General features: G+C 36.7%; 1 protein-coding gene across 5 annotated transcripts; it reads left to right on the forward strand.

Annotated features, from left to right (window-relative positions):
* Positions 1-24,987, forward strand: LOC145998573 (uncharacterized). 5 transcript variants are annotated; one of them, XM_083135002.1, is made up of 11 exons: positions 1-111; positions 729-776; positions 3,015-3,148; positions 5,859-6,025; positions 7,703-7,862; positions 10,582-10,837; positions 15,664-15,801; positions 17,814-18,225; positions 21,509-21,986; positions 23,151-23,315; positions 24,719-24,987. In XM_083135002.1, exons 2-11 carry the CDS (start codon positions 746-748, stop codon positions 24,905-24,907), a joined length of 2,130 nt encoding a protein of 709 aa, XP_082991128.1. In that variant the 5' UTR covers positions 1-111; positions 729-745; the 3' UTR covers positions 24,908-24,987. The 5 variants fall into 5 exon arrangements, with proteins under 5 accessions (XP_082991128.1, XP_082991130.1, XP_082991132.1 ...); XM_083135004.1 differs by having other exon boundaries at positions 86-186; XM_083135006.1 differs by lacking the exon at positions 1-111 and adding an exon at positions 310-334.

Below are 24,987 nucleotides of genomic sequence, written 5' to 3' on the forward strand. Positions count from 1 at the left end.
GGCAATTTGCATTGCGAGGAAATTAGTAAAGACGATAGTGTTTTACCTTCATACTTCCGTGTGACAGTAGTTATATCTTGTGATTCAAGGACTGTTTACCATTTAATCTGTGTACGTACATGTTTGTTATTTATTTATTTACTATTATGTTTGGAATGGCTTCGAAGGAGTTCGCTTGAAATAGAGGTTTATTTTTAAATTAAAATTTCGATCTGATGTAGTATAATTGTAGTCAAATTTACTACTGTTGTACTTTTATTTGATAGCTTTATATACATCCAGCTAAAGTATACCCATAGCATGAATAATCATTGCCCGTAGTTTTAGGTGAAATGTAAACGCCATAATTATCATAATTAATCACCAAACTATCAAAGATACCGTAGTACACAATGATAATTGCATCCAAGATACATCTGTCCACCCTCGTTTATTTTGACACTTCTCAATTTTTACTTGAAAAATTAGTGTTAAAATTCGATGTTCGTAGTTTTGAGTGCGAAAATGTTTATTTAACAAATTGCAAGGGGAAGTGAGGGTGTAAGATTTTAGAGAATTGAATGTGATTTGTATCAGTCTGTGTGCATTTGCTCAATTTCATCTAGTGTAATTAATGTTGCTGGATAACTTTTTGTTTAAAGTCATGTCACTGCAAATATTAATGAACATCTAGCCATTCAATTACTGTTTGATGTAAACTGCTATTAATTATTTATCTTTGATTTCAGATTCATAAGTTGCTAAGATGTGGGTTTTGCGAAATTTACAAAACGAAGGTGAGTATCATACGATAATATTTGATACTAATGTAGAGATAGTAAGCATGTATATGGAAGATATTTCTCATGCAAAGCCTGTCATATATTACACATTCAAAGTCCATACTTGTAGTATAATTGAGTCTGTTCTAAATTCCCCCATTCTTTTTGGAGCTGTTTTAAGTATACTATATTTTTTTTTGTTCCAAGGATATTATTATTGACTGTCATCATAATCATGAATAATGATTTGGTAACAGTTTCATACATCGGAGACACATTTCTTCATTTTTACAGAAGAAACTACTTACGGAAATGAGTTCCTCTAAGGTTTCCAACGTTAGTCGAGGTATTTTCTTTCATCGTGGTATCTATTTGACCGAGAAATCATGTCAGTGTTTCCAATATCTTTTTTTTTTTTTTAACTATGCTTGCCTAACCTAACCTTATCGGAAATGGTTCGTGGGGCTATCCGTCAGCTACCCGTTCATAATGTACAATTTGCACACGTGACAAACACAATAGTGGGTATTTTTCGGTGTAGAAGGTTGGAAACAATGATATTCGAAAACAAAAAAAAGCGATATTATTCGCAAAGTAAGCGATATCGCACCGTTACGTGCATTCGGTATCACTTAGAAAAATCCGTTATTTTAGTAGAAAAAGTGTTTCGTTTTTATGTAAAAAGTATAATGGTACCTTGAACTATGTTCCGCAATACACAATTGGTAAGTACGAACCTTGCGATACACAAAATATCAGATTTTAATGTGTCTCCGATCTATGAAACTGTTACCAGAGATTGTACTAACCAAATAAGTTTTCCGGATCAAGTATCAGAGGTTCTGATGTCCCGGTCACTGTTTGAAATTTTGGATATTACGTTGTAAGGTGTAATATATTGCTTTTCATAATGGCGATATTTCTCCGGAAAGAAGTGAGGAAGCCATGTTTTGTGGAATGTAGCCACTGAGTTGCGCTGTCTACAGCATTGCCACACAGTGTGTTTGTCACTTGAAGAGGAAGGACCGATTGAGAATGGCGGGACAGCAGAGTGTGAAGATTGGGTAAGAATTGACAATATAGATATAGTCTCCAATTTTGTTAATTTTCGGTATACTAACTAATTTTGGCCTTCTAATGAAGAATCTGTTGACGTTAGTCCCAAAAACCATCCACGGGTAGCCCCATGAATCATTCACACAAGGTTAGGTTAGGTTCCATTAGCACTCATTTCACCCCTAAATTCATCGAAAAAATAGGGTTCGTACTAAAATTGAACATCATAAATCATTTTCTTGTAAAACAACGGCGTGGTTGGAAACAATAATAGGAGATTACATTTTCGTTCGTAAAATTACGTGTATACACATATATATATATAAAAAAAATCTATCTGCTTTTTTTCAAATTTTCAGACGTGACCCCCGTTTCTTTACAACAGATTCGTGATTAGGAGGCCAAAATTAGTTAGTATACCGAAAATTAACAAAATTGGAGACTTTCTCTATATTGTCAATTCGCTCCGAAGATTGTAAATGTTATGCAACTGCATTGCTGGAGTGTAGAGGAAAATGGACTTCAGCTGATAAAGAAACTAATGGAGTACGGTGTTCTACCGAAAGAATGTGATTACATGTGTCCCCCGAGGACATGTTCTTAGTTTGTGCAAAGACAGTTCACGCATTGATAAGTACTCGTGGAAGTGCTATAAAAGTTTCGTAGAAAATAAAGAGAAAAGAAAGCCGTGTAAATACTCAGTGTCCCTTAGAAAAGGTACCTTTTTGGCAAGGTTTAGGCTATCACTGTTACAGCTCTGCATTTTTGGGAGACTAACCTAACTTAACGTAACCTAACGTTATGTGAAATTTTCAAGTTACAGACGTGACCGGGAAATTGTAATGTCAGATTCGTGTTCAGGAGGCCTCATGTGGAAAGTATACAAAATTTGAAACCAATCGGGGAACACTCCTGTCATCTTCAATTAAGCCAATTATTTAATTAACTGTGCCACTCTTCATGGCAGAGTGGTTAGCACAGCACCAGGGGTCATGGGTTTGTATCCCAGCCTGGGCATAGGTGTTTTGTATGAGTGTCCCTATCATCATATCATCACCCATCCTCATGTTCATGATTAGCCAAAGACAAAGAAATTAATGTTTACACAAATTGACGTAGTTGTTGGGGAAGAGAATTTTCTTCCAGCATTATGCTGATACCAGATGGTCTGAAGAAGCATATTTTTTTTTGTTTCAGATCCACCTTATTATATATTGTGTGGAAAGGAGCATTTGGTTGGACGAAAAGATACAGATTTTATACTATCCAAGGACCAGTCTATCAGCAGGAAACATGCTATGTTGCAAGTTATATTTGATGAAGCAGATGTGGTAAGTCTTGAAATTTTCTTCAAGCTCACTAACATATAAATATCAAAATACAATCTGGTATTACATGCTATTGATTTCCCTTATATTAAGACATATATTGTTCTCTCTTCTTTTACCCAATCCATAAACAGCCTGTGTTTCATTTTATTAGCATTTTTTGTTGGCTTAAGTTCCGATTGTTTAATTCCAATTTCATCATGGTACACAGACATTTTTTCATTGTTCGATTTCTCTTTATGTCTGTTAACACATACTTTTAAATTTTAGTGATTGCTTACTGCATGTTTGCTTGAGAATGGTTTTTCACTTCCATATACCCTTATATGGTTCATCTCTTGCAACCAGCCATTCATTTTGTTGTCTTGGTTCCGGACTACTTCTACCATCTAGGTCACATGCATGGGGTGCGAAGGGTTAGGCAAGTCAGATGTAGGTAGGGTGACCAGACGTCCTCTTTTATCCGGACATGTCCTCCTTTTTAGGTGTTTGTCTGGCGTCTGGGCAGATTTTTTAGAAATCGGTAAATGTCCTCCTTTTTTGGAAAGAGTATAGCATTGACCATAGCAAATGTGGTGCATACAGAATTCTTCATTTGGTGCATGTTAATTCGAGCAATGCTCACCTTGCATCTGGGAGCTCAATACGATCACTTTCCCAACTGAGTCATTAGTAGGGCACATATTTAAGGCACTAAAAACTTCTGAAATAGGTAGTCAAATAGGCAACAAAATGATGAAAATAGGCATTTACAAAAGCACCAAAACTAAGAAAAGGCACTTAAAAGGCACCTTAAAATTAAAAAAAAAAAACATTAAAATAGGCAATGGATGTGAACTTATTTAAATTTTCTTCTTACAATGTTTAGTTATACTGTATTTAGCACTTAAGTGTATACATAAAAATGTGCTAGCGATTAACATACTATAAAACTCTTTTGATCGAAATTCACATTTGCGGGGAATCGTCTGTTAAAGTAATTCTCACAAAAAGAGCTTGTGCTAACGACTGCAAATTTGAACAAATGAAGAATAAACAATTTGCACCATTGTAACAAAAAAATATTTAAAACAATGTTCCAATTCAGATCATCAAATCTGGCGAATTCCAGATTTCAGTCAGTACAACATCAACAAAGCCTTACATCTTTCAATACAGGGAAAGCCAAATGCACGTAATAAAAAGCTGAAGTATGCAAAAATTGCACAATATCCATTTTTTGGCATGATTAAGCAAAATAGGAATTTATAGGCACCATAAAAATGTGTTTTCGGAATAGAAACTCCATGAAACTAACTTTAAAGTTTAAACATGAAAGCCTATGGTTTACTACAAAGGAATAAAATAGGCAAATTTCCGCACCCCAGTCAGTAGTATTAAGCGTTGAGACTGCTGGAACGCATGTAGTACTTGCAGTTCCTTTTCAGTTGATTGATTTGGTTTATTTTACTTTGCTTTTTTGCCACTTTTGGCTAATCGCGAAGATGAGTATGAGCGATGATATGATGATTTTGATGAAGGACACACATGCCCAGGCCAGGATACGAAACCAAGGTCTCTGGCGTTGTGGCATGGTGTGATAACCACTCCAGCACAGAGGTCGGCCAGTTCCTTTTCGAGTTATACATACGCGATACAGAAATGCGTAGTGAGAATTTTGATTATTAAGTAATATTTACTTTCATGAAATAACGAAGCGAAAGAATATATCCAGTTTTAAAGGATGGAAGAAACGAATATGGGGTAAAGTGTAAGGTGGTTGCCACTTTCCCCTGCTGTTGAAAGAGTGCTAGAAATGTTCGTGGCATTGATATCATATTTCTCTACCCAATCCAAACTACCTAAAATTTTAATTTGGCTTTTCAAAATAAGTTAAGCGAATCTTACTTGTTACATTTGCATTCACTTGTGGAGATATTTCAGTCTAATATCCAAAAAATAGAAAAGGAGTTAACTTCTGTGCTTCAAATTATAGATATTCTTTGTAATTTGTTAAAAAAAAAACAGATTAGGAGATTGCTTTCTTTGCTTAAAGGTAAGATGAACTTCTTGAAAGAGATCTTCTGAAAAGCATGTGTGAGCAAAATGTTGGTAAGATTTTTGTACATTGAATAAATTATAAGTAATGGTAAATGAATAGCCATTTTTTTGCGGTGTCCTCCTTTTTCGCCATGCTCTGTCCTCTTTTTTTAATGTATGTGTCTGGTCACCCTAGATGTAGGGATCTTAGTATGCACATAATGCCTCTAAATGCTTTTGTGGAATGATTAAATGAGTCAGGTTAAGGGCTCTTAGCATTTCAGTAAGTTCCCTAAATGCTTTCAACGTCTCATCATCATGTTGGTGCTGGTCTCAAGCATGACACGCATTTGAGCCTTGTGTCAGCAGTAGTCTGTGGAATACTTTGTCGATGGGAAGCAGGGATATTTGTGTAAGGTAGCTTTTAAATTTTCTTTTAATCGATAAATGAGACTTTTCGAAACTGCAAACTTGCTTTCAGAAAGCTTCAAATTCACCATCACAGTGATTTCCACTATTCTGCGTTACATTCTCTTTCTTCTAGGAAGGAAAAATGCTTTGTTGATGGGAAGCATGGATGCTTGCATAAGGTATTTTTTTCGCCTATAAATTGCACTTTTTGGAATTCCAAAATGCTTTACCTTTTTGTACCTTTATATTTATTTTATAGTAAAACTCTCATCTGTGATTTCAGGGAAGACCAGGCGAAGTTCCTCGTTTGGTTCTCACGGACACAGGATCAAAGTATGGGACATTCATCAATGGCAACATAGATCTGTCTATAAAAATGTCTCCAAATGCACCACAGCCTTTGCAAGAGGGTGATCGTGTTCGATTCGGAGTTCAGTGGAATGAGTGGAGGTGAGGTAATGGTATGTTTAAGTGAATTTTTAAAATTGTCAACCTGTTTATAATTTTGAGAAAGCGTAATGAGAATATTTTTTAGCATTTTCAAAATCCACAGGAAGATACTATCACATAGGACATGTGTTCATTTATGTCTTGAGGTGTAAGGTATGACCTTAAGCTGATGAGGATTGCCATTTGAACCCACAGCCAGGATAATTCTTTCTGGGGCTTTTATGTCTCAAAACAGAAATTTAAGAAGTAGTGCAGGTCCATATTAATACAAGGTGTACAACTTTGCTTCCGCCGTTTTCCGACAGGTGGCAACAACAGGAAGTAGCGGTCGAAAGAAGCAGATCGCAGACGTCACGCAGTTAGCTTGGACCTCTGTCAAGATAACCCCATTCAAACATTAGTCGAGTGGTGTGTGCATCGTGAAGTTGTTTGCGATTGAAAATGTCAGTGTACGAGCCAAATTCTCGCCATTTGCGGGAGGTTCTACTTTTTTGTTTCAATATGAAGAAAACTGCGGCTGAGGCTCATTGAATGCTCTCCACTACGTATGGTGAGGACGCTATAAGTGAGAGAACCTGTCGTGAGTGGTTTCAACGCTTCAAGAACGGTGACTTTAACGTCGAAGACCGGCATAGTGGTGGAAGACAGAAAGTTTTCGAAGATGCAGAATGAGCTGTTAAAACCAAGTGAAACAATCACAGGTGCTCGTTATTGAGCGCAATTAATGCGTTTGAGCCGAGCATTGAAGGACAAACGGCCGCAATACAGCGAGAGGCACGACAAAGTGATTTTGCAGCATGACAACGCACAACCCCACGTTGCCAAAGTGGTGAAAACGTACTTGGAAACATTAAGATGGGACGTCCTACCCCACCCGCCTTATTCTCCAGACATCGCTCCCTCTGATTATCACCTGTTTAGATCAATGGCTCATGAACTGGCTGACCAACACTTCCAATCTTATGAAGAAGTCAAAAAGTGGATCGCCTCCAAAGATGAACAATTTTTTAGACGCGGCATTCGTACGCTGCCCGAAAGATGGGAGAAATTAGTGGCCAGCGATGGACAATACTTTGAATAATGCCTGGGTAAGCAATGTTTTTCATTACAGCGTCATATTTTTGGGGAAACACGGCGGAAGCAAAGTTGTACACCTTGTACAACAATGCAATATGTTTCTATCAAATGTTTTTGTTGGTTTTACCATTTATGCTCAGAGAGGTTAGTCAGGACAATTAAAAGTGGGTTCCAAACTACTAGATTGAAGCTGGGAATGCTTGATTACAATGTAAAAGCATTACCTCTAGTCCATCAGAGAGGCAATTCTATCAAATATATAGATTACGCACTGCTTTAAGCTTACCAAACTGATTTTTGGTAACATGCATTGTTATAATTTATATATTGTAGTTATTTCATAATGTCATGTTCAGTTATGATTGCATATTTTCACAATTATTAGTTTGAAATAATTCACGACATAAAATTCTTCCTACCTGTAAAACAGAAATTCTTCGAAATCAGCAGTCAAAATATAATTATATTACAAGTTAATGAATGGTATACCACAAGAAGATTGGTTCATGTAGTTTATTTCCAAATAGCATAGGAAATGGATTGAAATCCTTTGTGCTTTTCTGTTTCTATTGTTTGATATTTATACTTAATTTCCAACAGAGTGGAATGTGAGCCCATCATAGTGTCAACATCAACACTCCCTGTACCTGAGAAAAAGGAATTGAAGTCTACACTTGCAAAGTTAGGGGGACATCTGGTTGGGGATTGGCAGGATAAGTGCACACATCTTACAATGAACAGCTTAACTCTCACAGTTAAGGTAAGTTGTATATGATAGATTTTCATATTGCTTTTGACATGTGATAAAATGCATGTCAGAGTTCATTATAAGTGGAGTGCTTGTTTGGGAATGCTAAATTTTGTTTCATCCATGGATATTGAATATAATATATATATTTGCATGATTTCAGAAAATCATATTTAGTATGTTTACTTTTTTATCACCCAAATATTCTGAAAACTCTTCCAGATTTTGGATTATCCCAATAAATCAGTAGATCGTCTCTGATTTTATGTTTGGTAGTGATGTAGGATTTTGTTAATGCTATATGAAAGTAAGAAATAGCATACTTCTGTGAAGAAAGACAGAAAACATGGATACTCTGATCGTCGATGCAGGCCTTGTTTCTTGTTTGATGTTGTAATCTCCCTGTTGAGTAAGTGGTCCCAGGTTCGAATTCTCGCCTGGGCATGGGTGTTCTTTGTGAGTGTCCCTTTATCAAATAACTTGTCCTCATCTTTGTAATTAGCCAAAAATGGCAGAAAAGCGAAGTAAAATAAACCAAATCAATCAATCTCCTTGTTAAATAAGAAGCCGATTGAGCCTTCCATTCTAAGTTTGTAGAAACAAGTGCACTGTCACCAAACCTAAAATTACCAAGCAAAGCTGTCCACTAATTCTGCTTTGTCTGGATGTTGTTTGGCATTTATTCTGTTTTTTTATATGGTGTTATATGAAATATTCTGCTAATCACCTTCTGGGCTGATCATGATTTTCTACCGAAGCAATTCTAATGCCCTTACCTACTCTGAATTTTATTATTTTAATGTTTTCCCTCTTTACTTGCTATTTCTACCCTTTGCCATATCCTATGAATGCAACTATGGCATTTTGTGTCAAAACATGGTTTGCAGGGTGATTCATATACCAGGTGTATAAGCTTAAATCTGCTGTTTGCTCATAGATGGCGTTAGTGAGCGTATGAAGCTACCATGAGCACGCCATACCTGGTGTTTTTATGAGTTGGACATCTGCCAACACAAATCAGTGCACATCGTTAGCAGGTGCAGACAACAACAGACAGTGTTCCTGTGGTAAGCATGTCTAGTTTTGTGCCAGAAAAAGAGCATATGCGGGAAGCTCTGCTTTTCTGCTTCCATTTGAAGAAATCGGCTGCCGAATCGCATCGAATGCTTGTGGAGGCCTATGGTGACAGTGCTGTATCAGAAACAACGTGCAGGGATTGGTTTCGTCGGTTCAAAGACGGCAATTTTGACCTGAGCGACAAGAAGCGTGAAAATCGGCCCAGGAAGGTTGAGGACCATCAATTGCAGGCTCTTTTGGACGAGGACGATACCCAAACGCAAAAGATGCTTGCCGAGCAATTGGGTGTTACTCAAGCAGCCATTTCCATGCGTCTACGTGCCATGGGAAAGGTTCAAAAGATCGGAAAATGGGTGCCGCATGAATTGACCGATCGGCAGCTGGAGAGACGCCAAAACACATGCGAAATCTTGCTTGCCAGACAAAAAAGAAAGTCTTTCCTGCATCGGATTGTGACTGGTGATGAAAAGTGGATATATTTCGAGAAACCTAAACGCAAGAAATCGTGGGTTGATCCCGGCCAACCATCAACATCTTCCTCGAGACCAAATCGCTTCGGCCGGAAGACGATGCTGTGTGTTTGGTGAGATCAACAGGGCATCGTCTACTTTGAGCTGTTGAAACCTGGTGAAACTGTCACTGCCCACCGCTACCACCAACAACTGATCAAATTGCACCGTGCTCTGTGTGACAAAAGACCGGATTATCAAGAAAGACATGACAAGCTGATTTTCCTCCACGACAACGCCCCATCACACACGTCAAGACTGGTCCAAAACTACTTGAAGACACGCAACTGGGAGGTGCTACCCCATCCTGCCTATTCACCAGACCTGGCCCCTTCCGACTACCATCTGTTTTCGTCGATGGGCCACGCCCTCGCTGAGCAGCACTTCGATTCGTATGCAGACGTCCGAAAATGGCTTGATGAGTGGTTTGCCTCGAAAGAGAAGGACTTTTTTTGGCGTGGTATCCACAAATTGCCCGAGAGATGGGCAAAATGTGTAGCTCGCGAGGGCAAGTACTTTGAATAAATTTCTTGTTGCTTTCTATGAACAAACCATGTGTTTTTCTGACTACAAAACAGCAGATTTAAGCTTATACACCTGGTAAAACTGGAACATTTCATTATCAATATATGTGAACAACAAATAAAGCTACCAACAAGTTATTACAACTGAAATATAGCATAGATATGGGAGTTTAACCATGACATTACATGCTGAAAATAGACTCTCCCCTAAAGGCACAGCTGGACACATCGTTCAATGTTCCTTGCTAAATGCTATCGAACCCAGGACTCCGTCAATACTGGTGATTTCATTTTCGTTTGTAAGTTTCTTTAATTTGTCCAATGTCGATGACATGTAGTACATGCTTTTTCCTCAAGATACCACCGAAAAAGAAAGTATGGGGATGTCAAATCAGTTAATCTTGGTGGCCATACGTTTCATGAAATTATCCACTCCTTGAGAATGTATGAATCTTCCAGATGTCTGATGTAATCTGAAACTAACATTACTATGTATTCCTGTTGAAATAAAACAAGAAAGAAATGTATTAGTTTTATATGAATTACCCTGTATGTTCAGAATGTAAAAAAACGTTGCTCCTTGGTTGAATGTCTATACAGTTTGCTTGTACCTAATTTCAGGTCGTGTGCGCCCTAGCTGCTGGGAAACCCATTGTAACCCTTGAATACTGGCAGAAATTCTTAGAAGCTGCATCCTCGAGAAATCCTCTGCCAAAGTATGAGGAATTCATCCCAGTTCTTGCAGAGTCGACCCTGAACAAGAACGAAGTTTTGTTTGTCATTAATGAGAAAAGGCATGAATTGTTTTCTGGAAAGACATTTGTATTCCGCACTGAGAAACAGTACAGCAGATTGGCATGCATGATTACTGCAGCAGGTGAGATGTTGTTTGTTAACATATAGTGCTGAGAATGTAAAAGTATTTTCATTACAGAATGTGTGAGAAATGATTTTTTTAAAAATGAAATTAAAAATTTGTGCACTTTTATCACTCCCCTCCCGAAAATTACGTGTTGGACATATGTTCCCATGTAAAAGTATGAGAGTCAAAATGAAGACATAATCATGATCTTTTCAAAATAGAATATTTCTCCATCAACTGGGAAGTCAATGCATTTATTATTAAAATATGCTGTCATGCTGCTTCCATGTTCAGTCAATATAACAAGTACAGTATAAATAACTGTAGCTTCATTACCATCCATGTTCTCATGGCGGGAAAGAAAACTTCAAATTTTCAAAGCATTTAATGCCAACATTTCCTGAAACGTTCTGGGTAACTAGAACAAAATATTGCTGGAAGAATAAAAGCCACTTTTCAAAATAAAATTTATGATACCATTTTAGTTTCCAGTAAGTTATAATTCAATTTAATTTTTTCCTTGAAAAACAGAAAGTACTTTGTCAAAATGTTCAGAAAATCAATGTTACATCAAAATATAAATTTGTAATATGAAAGGGTATTCGTCGTTATATTTATTTCATGATTCATATTTTATTACATTCTGAATCAGAGGAGAAAGAACAAATGCAGTGTGCAATGAAGGAAATACAAATTGGAGTAATATGTAATGATTCACTGCCAGAAAAAGTAATGAATCATCATCAGTCATTGAACAATGAGATGAACATATGAAAATTTAATATATTTGCAAAGAAACTTAATATTCTATAAATACATTTTATGTAGGTAAAGTCATGAATAATTTGATAGTGTTCTGATGTGTGAATACAGATTACTTATTATGCTATTTCACATAAAATTCCTACCACCATAGCTGTAGCTACCAGGGAGGGTCCCCTCCCCCTGGACTGAAAACCAAACCTCCCTCGATAATTCTCATTTGTCATTGGTAGGCTTACCATACATCCGGGATTAGCCCGGACAGTTCTGGTATTTTAGGGCTGTCCGGGATTGCAAAATGTCCTGGGTTTTCAGAATCTGAACATAAAAATAGCTACCGGTATTGAATATTCATGACCAGAATTAATGAATGGCAACGATCGATCGATTATACCTTTTCTTTCTTCGAGATATCGACTTCCGAGCGTTTCCATACTTCCGTGGGCGTCTTGGTCTTGCAAGCGTGTGAACTAACTTGTCTACATGTTTTTCATAATTATAATTATTTACAAGGTCTTTGCATTTGGAGATGGGCAAAGAAAAGTGAGTATTTAACGTTAACCTGCAGCAGAAATATAAATTCTTGAAACTGTGTAACGACAGTGACAGTGAACGTGTGCAATGTAAACTCTGTAATGGAGTATTTTCTGTTGCCCATAAAGAGAAGACATATTGAAGACCACGTGAAAACAGTTAAACATAGGAATGCTATTAATGCTACTGCTTCAGCAAACATAAAGATATTTTTTTAAAGCCGAAGATGGGAATAACAGTGATCTGGAGTAGGGATGGCCAAACGGATTCGGATCCGAAAAATCCGGATCCAAAAGTTTCGGATCTGGATCCGGATCCGGAAATTTCGGATCTGGATCCGGATTTGAATCGGATCCGGAACTATCTTAATCCCATTATAATATTACCACACCTTAAAAGGTATTATGATCTTCGATTACAAAGAAATTTTTCATTAGTTAGTCCTACAAGAATTTTTTTCAAGTGTTGTTCCTAAAATACTTTGCTACGCATCGGCTAACACACTCGTGCACAAAAATAATCTTACTTGTTTAACATAAAATGTCAGAGGTGATTTTGTAAATGCCATTGAAACGAATATCTATTCATTCGAATGTATTGGAAATGATAACACACATAAATGTGAGACATTCCATTCCAGGATGAAACCTTTAACACACATAAGAAGATAGAAATGTTATACAAAAATTATACAATTGTTCTACAGTTACAGCTTTACCAATTAAAATAAAACATTATAATATATGCAGTGTTATATAATTACAAAGTGTAAGACCAACAAGGGAGGTTATCTAAGTGTCCCCCTCCGATTTCCACGAAACTTGGCAGGCGTATAGTCGGGCCCAAAGAAAGAAATACGTGTTTTTTTGTTTCAGCTAAAAAAGCTGTTTTAGGGTTAAAACCCCCTCAAATGTCAAGATGAGGACAAATTGAAGTAAGGATCTGACCCCTGTGTCCCTCCGATTTCCATGAAACTTGGCAGGTGTATAGTGGGGCCCAATGGAAGAAATACGTGTTTATTTTGTTTCAGCTAAAAAAACTGTTTTAGGGGGCTGATGAGGACAAATTGAAGTGAGGATCTGACCCCTCTGTCCCCCTCCGTTTTACATGATACTTGGCAGGTGTGTGTATAAATGGGCCCAAAGGAAGAAATACGTGTTTTTTTTTGTTTCAGCTAAAAAACGATTTTAGGGGGCAAAAAACCCTCAAATGTCAAGATGAGGACAAATTGAAGTGAGGATCTGACCCCTGTGTCCCCCTCCGATTTCCATGATACTTGGCAGGTACTACGGGCCCAAAGGAAAAAATACGTGTTTTTTTGGTTTCAGCTAAGAAAGACTCTTTTAGGGTTAAAACCCCCCTCAAATTGAAGTGAGGATCTGACCCCTGTGTCCCTCCGATTTCCATGAAACTTGGCAGGTGTATAGTGGGGCCCAATGGAAGAAATACGTGTTTTTTTTTGTAACAGCTAAAAAACGGTTTTAGGGGGCAAAACCCCTTCAAATGTCAAGATGAGGACAAATTGAAGTGAGGATCTGACCCCTGTGTCGCCCTCCGATTTTCATGATACTTGGCAGGTGTGTTTATAAACGGACCCAAAGGAAGAAATACGTGTTTTTTTTTGTTTCGGCTAAAAAACTGTTTTAGAGGGCACCCCCCCTCCTCAAATGTCAATATGAGGACAAATTTAAGTGGGCATTTGACCTATGTGTCCCCCTCCGATTTCCATGAAACTTGGCAGGTGTATAGTGGGGCCCAAAGGAAGAAATACGTGTTTTTTTTTCCGATTTCCATGAAACTTGGCAGGTGTATAGAGGGGCCCAAAGGAAGAAATACGTGTTTTTTTTTGTTTCGGCTAAAAAACGGTTTTAGGGGGCAAAATCCACTCAATTGTCAAGATGAGGACAAATTGAAGTGGGGATCTGACCCCTGTGTCCCCCTCCGATTTCCATGAAACTTTCCAGGTGTGTGTGTATATACGGGCCCAAATGAAGTACTACGTGTTTTTTGTTTCAGCTAAAAACTGTTTTAGGGAGCAAAATCCCCTCAAATGTCAAGATGAGGACAAATTGAAGTAAGGATCTGACCCCTGTGTCCCCCTCCGATTTTCATGAAACTTCGCAGGTGTATAGAGGGGCCCAAAGGAAGAAATACGTGTTTTTTTTGTTTCGGCTAAGAAACTGTTTTAGGGGGCAAAACCCACCTCAAATGTCAAGATGAGGACAAATTGACATGGGGATCATCTGACCCCTGTGACCCCCTCCGATTCCCATGAAATTTGACAGGTGTATAGAGAGACCCTATGCCCCCTGTTTCTTCCTATGCCATATTTACGTGGTTTCGGGGTCAGATCCCCACTTCAATTTCTCCTCATCTTCACATTTGAGGAGGGGGGGGGCCTCTATACACCTGCCAAGTTTCATGGAAATCTGAGGGAGAGACTTAGACCTCCCTTGTAAGTGTATTAATTAATTACAAATCGCGCACGCGCGCACACACACCATATATATGAGTATGTATATTATACATATATGTGTATTAGCAGGTAACAATATGGTATAAGCACATTCTTACTTTCCAAAGAAGCACATGTGGGATGGCAAAACGGATCCGGATCCGGATACCAAAGTTTTGGATCCGGATCCGAAAATTTTTTGGATCCGGAACCAACTGGATCCAAATTTCGGATCCGCTAGGATCCGGATCTGGCCATCCCTAATCTGGAGTGTGCTGCTAAAGAAGCTATATTTTCATACCACACTGGTAGACACGAACTCAGTTTCAACACATCAGACTGCACTTCTAAACTGGTTAAATAGTTATAGGACCCAAAATTTTCATCTGCTAGAACCAAAATCGAGGAACTAATTGTTGTTATTTCGCCATTTATTTACGATAATGTGTTGCATTCTTTAGAAAACATTAATTATGTTACATTATCGATGGATAATTCAAACAGAAGTCAAGTAGAACTTGTTCCAATTGTTGTAAGATATTTCAGCTTAGAGGATGAAATTCAAGTTAAACTTCTAGTATCCACTGCTGAATGTTAAAATTAATTCAGAACTTTCATGTTGTGTAAAATTTTATGATGTTATTAAAACAAACAAGCAATTTCTGAAGAAAGTCATGTCTAGTGAAAAGTACAACTGAATCAACTAACAGATAATGCTACCTAGAACAGAGAGGTTTTCTAAACTTCAGAAAATGTATTATTTGTATACATTTGAAAATTAATTGATTGATTTTAGAAAATAATGTTAATATTTATTTTTTCTTGCACAATTTATTTTTGTAAAAAGAACTGAAATTCAGCAGTAACGATTTGATCGCGAATGTAAACATATGGTAAGCCTAGTCATTGGCCATATTTGCACATATACTTTTTAGATAATAATTCATCAACTTGTATCCTCCTCCAAAATAAATTCCTTGTTAAACTAATACTTATGACTCTGTCACATATCAATTTTGTTTTATTCAATCTTATTTTGAGATATGATATGCAGTTCTATTGAAAATGTGACATGTTTATTTCATGCCAGGAGGTAAAGCTGCAACCTTAGAGAGGAGTGGAATGACAAAAGAAGATTTCTGTGGACCAAATGTCATTCTTATGCAGCACTCGACTGACAAGAAGTCACAATCAATGCAGTCACCTGACTCATATGAAGAAATCATCAGTAGGTATTTCTCATAACAAGATAAAAAGCATGTAGGCAGATTGCTGTTATTGTTTGCTTTCATTTATTCTTCTACCCACTCTTTGGCCAGTTCAAACGGCTACTGGAGAGAAGACTACATGCTTGCAGACAGACCAAGAGTTAGCAATAATAGGGAAGTAACTTGTGAACAGTGATCAGAAACCCCATTTTTTTTTAAAAAAAAGTATTTTCAGGGGATTTCCCCCCTTTCCCCCTCCATATATATGCCGAATTTGCATAAATTTCATATAGTCTGAATCTCTGGTTCATTCCGCATACAACGGTATATCACTCATCTCTCTAGGGCAATTAGTCTCCCATCTACACTCATTTAATTGAAACTCTGCATTTTGCTCAAAATCGGCTCGGGACCGTGAAGCTTACTTGTGAAAATGGCCTTGGGACTCAAAAGGTTAATCTCATTGATGATATGCCCTCATGCCTTGATGTGTTGAGGAGGGAATTCTAACAGTGAATTTTAAAAGGTCTCTCTACATTTCTAAAATAAACAGATAGTTATCATATTTGGTCACAGCCACAAAGATAAACAGGCTGGAAGAAATGCTCAATTTTTTTTTTGTAGGGCTGAGTTGGTACTAATTCCGACGCATCAGTATGATGTGAAATAATGAGTATGTTGGAACCAGGGGACCAATCGAAAAACTTAAAAGTGGAGGAAAATTTTAAAAAAAGAAAAACTAGGACATTTTTATAACATTTTTCTATGTTGGGTCCATCAAGATTGAATGTATAAAGCGGGAATATGTAAATTCTGGGAACGTAAAATTGAGTTCCGCTGTATTTTAAAATAAAATTGGTAGATTGAAATAGATACTATAGTTTAAGGCCAAATCACACGGAACTGGATATCAAGTTAGTTGGCGCAGAACTGGCTACCTACCCGGATGTGATGGCTGCCTGCTTTGGAGCAATAGGGCATGTTCTAATTGCTACTGGCTTTCTTCGACTGGATTCTGTGGAACAGCCAATCAGAGCAAAGTTTGGGCATGTGAAGATAAGCTGTGAGTTTGCAAAGGGGAGTTTTTGTCTGTGGTTTCCGAGTGTTGGCTGTTTTTGTTAGTTTCTCGATAAAAGAAAAAGCAACGAGATGACGTGAAGTGCATTCGTGTTCAGTTCATTAATATTTAGGTATTTATGCAAAGTGATGAGATGTGTACGTGATAAATAAAATTAGCCGAAAATGAAAATCCTTATTACAAGTGTATTAAATAAATTAAATGTTTGTTTTTTTTAAAAAATTGTGAATGATCCTGTGAATCTCATGTACGAATATTAAATATGCATACCCGAGTACACATTGATTACTATATTTTTTCGAGACAATCTCTAGTCCATGCTTTCCTTTTTTAGTTTTTAATAAAAGCACAAAGCAGTAATTCTCCTACAACATTCTTCAAATTACTCGTCCATCTTTACAGTACAGATTGTCTGCTTTGCGCAATGTCTTATGGGAACAAAAGTCTATCGACAAGTATGCGGTAACAAGTATCGTGTGAGGGTAAAATAGCAAATGGGTAGCCAGTGCAGCGCCAACTACGGCATTCCTACCGATGTATCAGTATCGGTTGGAATTCCTCTACCTATACCAGCCTATAATTTTACAGCATATTGGTCTTTCACGGGGTTTGCAAAAATGCCACTTTGCACCAGTTTTGCACAAAAACTATTTTGTGATTACATAACATTTATTTTAATATTCTGAGGTAATTATTGAATATTCTAAAGCAAGTTCCTTGGTAAATTGATGGATATAATTGGAGAAGAATATTTACACACCAACATTGATCAATATTTTGAACAAATTTTAATTATTGCAATTTTCAAGTATCGGTATTGGTTCAGCCCTAACATTTACATTTGTAAATATTCTGAACTACATTAAATTATGACAATACTAAAGGAGTGGTATCTGCAAGAGCAACGAAATAAGCTTGTTATGAAATTAACTTGTTACTTTGATTGTATTTCAGAATATTTAAAACAGAATGGTAGGCGAGTTATTCCGGAGGCAGACATTGGACTGGCTGTCCTCTTCTGCTCCATGGAGAAGCACTGCAACCCAGAGTTCGATATAACCGGCACTGTGCTTCTTAGTAAGAACATGCTTTCCACTCAGACCCAGGGAGAGTCTCATCAAATCCTTGCAGCAGATTCGCAAGCATCTACTAAGGAGAAAGCGACGAACCAAAGTGATTTGACCCCGACTTGTAGAATTATTCCAGAAACTGGGCATTGTTCCAAAGATAAGGCAGGTGCACAGAGAAAGAGCTATGAGGAGACCACAGACATGTCTTCAATGAATACAGTTCCTGTGAAATATGACCTAAAGGAGGAGCTGTTGTCACAAGACAATATATTCATGACCAGGCATACCCAAAAGAGGTGAGTATGTGCCAAAACTTGATCAGATGTTTAGTATTTTGCAAGTCACTCAGGGAGAACAAATCTTAATATAGCCAAGGGTAGACAAAACTGAAAATAATTCTGGCACCAGCCCATTTTTCTCAGCAGCCTGTTTTTATTGTTTTCTTTTTCAAATATGGGCTACGGAAGCGATCAATTCAACTAAGATAAAGCTACATATTTTGAAATGTGACCTCAAAACATTCATTTTATTAATTAATATAAGATTGAATTAGAGATAATTAAATTATTACACAGGAGTGGCCTTCGTAAAGAAGGCTCAACCATTAACAACATGAATAACTATGCAATACATATGCAGCCAACTGTACCATATTGCTGCAATTTTAAAATTTGGCTACCAAGAATTAAAAAAATTATAATAGAATAGAATGGTCTTTATTTAAGCATATTTATTCTGATTTAAGAATAAATATGATACAGAAAACACACAAACATTTAAAAAAACACTACTCGTTATTTTTTTTAAAAAAATAATCAAAATTCTCATAACCAAACTCAAAATATATATAAAAAAAAATGAATTTGAATTTGAAAATTCAGGTGCTATGGTGACTGAATGTCCTGTATTTTTCTACCCATGAAGATACCCATTTAAAATTTTTATTGATGTGCTTATTAATTTATCAATGAAAACTCCATGATCCTCAGATAAACACGATGGATTGATGAAGTCACATGTAAAATTCACAGCATTGACTTGTATGGTGATTCCATATTTGCCCTCATTTTACGTTATTTGTAAGTTTCATTTTATTTGTATGAAAATTGTCACTAGAGTAAAATGTGCTCTATGACTGCACTTGCAAAAATTAGCCATCATTCTGATGTTGCAAGTCTTCCATAAATTTAAATTTCACAAAGCTAACATTGGGTGGCAGAACAACTGTGCCTGTTGCAGGCATCATGCCACATTGAAAATGTAGAAAAAGGGCCTTACTGATGGTGTAGAGGGAATGAAGAGGTCCAAGTTTTGATACCTGGTGGAGGCACATCAGATTCCACTTTAAACTGTAGATCCAGTCCCGATTAGTCTATCAGTGCATAAAGTGGACTTAAAACAAAAACTGAAAAAAAAATAAGAACTTCACTGAACAAATTAAATGAAATTTTCTACCAGTGGCTGATGAATTCAGTCAATGGATTGATGAAATTATGAATGTATGTGTGTGTTTATTTTAGCTTCATTTTTCCATAGTTTTAATGTACAGTACATTTTCTATGATTCTATAGAACAACTTTTTTTTTGTCTTCTGCATGTGAAATTTCTGTTGATTTGGCAGAACTGACCGTACCAATGACAAAATAATTTGAGCACATCATTACTTAATGTCCATAGGCTTGTGGCAGGGTTTTCCGTATTCTTTTACGTCAACTTTCACCACAATTTACCTTTCTGCCTCCAGTGATGAATGACGTAAGCTTGGTACCTCAGAGTCACCTGGTACACTGACTACTCTAAAGGTTTTGCATAGGTGAAGTTCTGTATTTCCGCATTGCAGTTTTTATTGGGTTTCTTATTAATTTCATAGGACCACTGCCTTCCTTAACAGATACAGCATTTATGATGGAGGTGGTAGTGCAAACACTTGTTCGAGTTGGTAATAGTTCCGATTTCTTCCTTTTTGTTAATTGACTCCATACAGAACCTCTCAAATCCTCAACAATTTTTCATGTGTGCAATTTCAGATAAACTGCATGTGCAACAGCATCTGAATAATACTATAATGCATATGATTTTACAGAAATATTTTTTATTCTGAAACCTGTATTGTGCTGTTTTTAAAAAAGGAAACTTGTTATGTGAACACTAAAAATTCAGCTCTTAGAGATTTCATGCTGACAGTTCCAAAAAAATAAATAAATAATAAAACCTCCCTTTGTTTTCTTTACCAAAGCCAGTATTTTAGTTTGCACAAAAAATGCTCGAAACAGCAAACATATTAGTACACATATTTCCGTCATTTGTCTATGGTAGTGAGCCCTCAAATATGGATCATGAAGTAAAAATCAAAGTGAAATTGAAAAATAAGTGAACATGGTCATAATCTTCATGTTAAAATGCAGTTTTGTGTATCTTACCGAGATATGTGAAAATGAAATATATAATTATGGGCTGAAACTACCTAGACTGACATTTTATGTTTCTACAATTATCGTCACGTTAAAATGATGTTCGATTGAATGTTATAACTGCATTTTATTATTTCACAGAATATGATTATCCTTTTCGGTAAGTGAACAATGATGTATATGTCAATACATGCACTGTGATACGATGTTTTTAATTGCTTAGACAGGTCTGTCAAATGTGTATCTATTTTACGTTTCGGTCTGTAGTTATTGCATACTTTCACATGTGTTGTATTTGAGGCTTACATAATAATATATGGAATTATGATTTAGAATTGTAATTGCATAGAGTGGTTTCCTTCCATGTATGGGTTTTAGGTTGAGTGTGCTGCTTATTAGGCTCTGAAATATGGGATGTTGTCAATCATTCCACTACGAGTGCTGTACACTCGAGTGTAGCATGCTTCAGCATGGGTGACTCGAACGAGTTTGAGAGACCCAAAGTGGTCCCATGCAGTTGTCATAGATGTAAATTGTAGGTGCTGAATGGGATCCCTGTGTAAAAGTAATGAAAGTTTTGTGTAAAATAGTTGATAAAACACAATGTCTTCTTGAAAAAGGCTGATGTTAAACTGTTTTACATGTTTGCCTACTCTCATTGAATAGCAAGACTTAGAGGAAAGGGGCCCATGCCTCACTGGTGTCAGCCCTGGTGCAAGGAACTGGTACCTGAACTTTCCTCTAATGTTGGAAACATTATGGAATGTACCTACCTCATTACAGAAGCATTTACAAATGTCTGTCTGTTACCTTTTGTAGGAAACACATTGCCTTAAAAATGCTTTATCTGTAAAATTATTTTCTTGTATGTATGTAATGCTTGCATTGTAGAATCATTCTCTTGTAGTTTACATTTGTTACAAGCATGAAAACACAATTTTCATTACAAGGATATAAACACAATTAAGTTTTAAAATAAATGTCTGATGAATGGAGTGTGTATTCTCCCAAAATGTTACAACAAAAATTGTGTTGGTATGCTTCTAACATCTGGAAACTACAACAGAAATAATTCTGTAAAAAATATGTTTTTGTGGCATAAGCCTTTCAATTCTGAAACTTATTGTTATTCAATTCTATACACATGTACATTCTTTCATATTTACAGGACAAGAGATGATAGTGACAATGATGATGAAAGTGATCCATTACGAAAGAAGGTAGCTAACGAGACGAACACCATTCAGAGTGAAAAATGGAGTTGCATGCCTATAAAAGATGAAATTTTGGATTTCCCGCAACCTGTGAAGGAAGAGCCACAAGATAACATTAGCATAAATAATGAGGATGCAGATCTGTTTGAGTTTGCCACCGTAAAGACACAAAGTAGGAAAGTATCAGGTGTTGACCCGTTCTCTTATGCTGACAAGCCAACATCAGCAGCTCCGGAGGCAGTGGAAGACATAGATTCCGTGACTGGAAGGAAGAAGAGGAAACCAAGCAGCTTTACAATTAGTTTGGACGAACCTCCTGCAAAGAAAGTGAATGTCCGTGAACGCAGCTTAGCACAAAATGAATCAAAGAAGGCAAATGAACCCGAGAAAGAAGCTACTCAAGGTTTCATGTCAAAAGACAATGAGAATAAGGTAGGCATGATGGAATTACCATATTTATGCATGCATGATGTGCATGCGTACATAATGCACACCCCTTTTTTTAATGGGAAAAAGCAACAAAAAATTATATCTCGTATGTAACGTGCAACACAATGCAGGTTCAAGAAATGGTTTTCTTAGTTGTAGGTTGTAAAGCTATTGCTATGCTATTGTGAATGACATCATACATATACACTGAGTCAGGAACCACCACTTCTCCCTCCACTGTGTTTAGCATCCTAATGCTTTCACTTCTGTAGTAGAAGCAGAAATATCAAAATTGTGTTATGGATTTCCAGCGGTCAGGAAGTTATTTTCCAATAATTTTTTTCCCAACAAATACCATTGATATGCATCCTGAATGACAAGAGGTACATGCTCGAATTCTACAAGAATGGTGCTGCTTTTCATGATGCCTCAAAATGCTCCGATACAAAGTGAAAAATCATAGGAAATGGACATTTCACCTTTATAGTGTTTTTTTAAAATTATTATTACTAACGAAATCCAACCTGGTAATTTGTATTTGTGCACATTGATATGTTATGTACGTGTTAAAGCAGTGACATGGTGAAAACATTCACGGTTTCATGTCGAAATTATTTCATGTATAATATGCACTAGTTTTTGGGAGCATAAATTTTGAAAATAGATAGCAAACAATCTTCTGTACTGTACCTAGTTCCACATTTCTTTGCTACCTTTTGGTACAGTTTATCTAATTTGGATTTTTTTTTTGTGATGATCTGCAAGTTATAGTTCTAAAGTGCTCTACATTCAAACACAGCTGATATTGTGTGTTGTAAATTGTCAACTCATATTCAGATATGTTTGTAAAAAACAAAACTAACAAAGTGGTTTTTATAGAGGCAACAGGCAATTTTGTGGCCATTGATTAGTTCATGTAAAAATAAGATGTTGGATAGAACCACTTACTGATATGTTTATATTGACCTATACCAATAACGAGTACCAATTGATCTGCAACATTCCTAGTAACTGAGGATACTTCTTTTCATCCAAGTCTATGGAGACAATTTTCCACCAACTGTATTAATTTAGATTTCAAGTTAACTTTTACTTATACTGTGTAAGTGACCATTAATATTTTTGAGAGTTGCTGGAAGGGAAATGTTTAACTGGTTACTGTTGCAGGAAGTGGAAAAGAAAGTAAATCCTGATGAGCACTTGACAAGGGAGTTTGAGGCACTAGAGGTAATTGAGAAGGATTTGCTTCGTCCGCAACGAGTAATTCCAGGAAACAGAAAAGAGACCAATGCAGAAGACTCAACTGCAGTCAACTTTAAGAAGTTCAGAAAGGTACGATTCTTTGTACTCGATTATTAGAATATTTAGTGCTCAAGAGACTTATCTTGGAAACAATGTGTCATTCTTTGTATCACTTGTTAGGAGTACATTTAAGGGATTTAAGTGTAGGTCTAGTCTTAGTGCACCTTTTATAAATGAACTTTTGCATAGTGTTGTTAATATATGCACAATGCATGGGCTCTTCACTGGCGAAAATCATTAACTTGTGCATCTCGCCATCATCACACTAACAGCAGTATAGTTAAAAATGACAGTGAGTCATGCCCTTAGTAAGAAACATTTGCTCCATATCACTCAAAAGTGTGATGTGTTCGATTTTTTATCACAGTGGGTAAAGTATAAATTCTCTCTATTTGGCTCTGTTGATGCATTCATGACGTTGATGTTACATTTTAGTTTTATAATTGCTGTGAATTAGAGTACTGCGTTGGACCACTTTCGCTCGAAAATACTCTTTCGAATCTCCCACGCTCGATCGTACCGCACTCGTAGTGGAATGATTGGCAACGTCCCATATTTCAGAGCCTAATAAACATCCCTGTCAACCTAAAACCCAAAGGAAGGAAATCACTCTATGCAATTACAATTCTAAATAATAATTCCGTACATTATTATGTAAGACTCAAATACAGCATATATGAACGTATGCAATAACTACAGACCGAAACGTAAAATGGATACACATGCCGAGAGACCTCCCTAAGCAATTACAACTATCATATCACAGTGCAAGAAGTACGTGTACATCATTTTTCACTTACCGGAAAGGATAATCATATTCTGCAAAATAATAAACTGAAGTTATAACATTCAATCAAACATCATTTCAATGTGACAATAATCGTAGAAACATAAAATGTCAGCCTAAGCAGTTTCAGCTCATAATCATCTATTTCATTTTCACGTATCTCGGTATGATACACAAAACTGCATTCTAACATGGAGATGATGATTATGTTCTTATTTTTCAATTTCACTTCGTCTTTTACTTCAAGATCCATATTTGAAGGCCCACTACCATAGACAAATGACGGAAATACGTATACTAATAGAGTTCAAGTGTATTTCACTTGTTCGATCGTTTCTCGCTCGAGCGGAAGAACTATCAATTCTGTGTGCCATCTAGCGTTGCCCGTGCGAACTATTTTCCACTCGAGCAGAAAAAGCTCATTGCAGCACTCTACTGTGAACTGTGCATTTTTTATTTGTGAATGGTGTTCTTACTTTGTAAAACAGTGATTAAGATGCAAGCAGTAGTAATTAATAATAATAATAATAATGTTAGCTCTCAACAACTCTCTTGTAATTCATCTCGGGTTTCTGAAGGAAAGCTTCCTGATAAAGTTCTATAACTAAATCTGATATCTTGCACACTGATAAATTGTTTGTTTCAGAGTCGACCCTACAGCCATGGTATTCTTCCACATATCATAGGAGGAAGGGACCTCTTCCAGCATGAAGACAGGCGAATAGAAATTGAGAGGCACGTTCAGAACAGTAAACGTGAGGAAGAGGTGATCGAAGAAGAAGCACTCGATGATGAGTGGCGTTTCGACATACCAGATAGGTCTAAAAGACGCTGACATGTAGATAATGAAGTGTTTTTGAATGGGCATGTAATCTTATGAAATAAATCTTTCACATTGTTTTGTTATTCTATAAA

This window comes from Lepisma saccharinum, chromosome 14 (genome assembly GCF_977018435.1).
Source record: "Lepisma saccharinum chromosome 14, izLepSacc3.1, whole genome shotgun sequence".
In the NCBI taxonomy this organism is placed as follows: Eukaryota; Metazoa; Arthropoda; class Insecta; order Zygentoma; family Lepismatidae; genus Lepisma; species Lepisma saccharinum.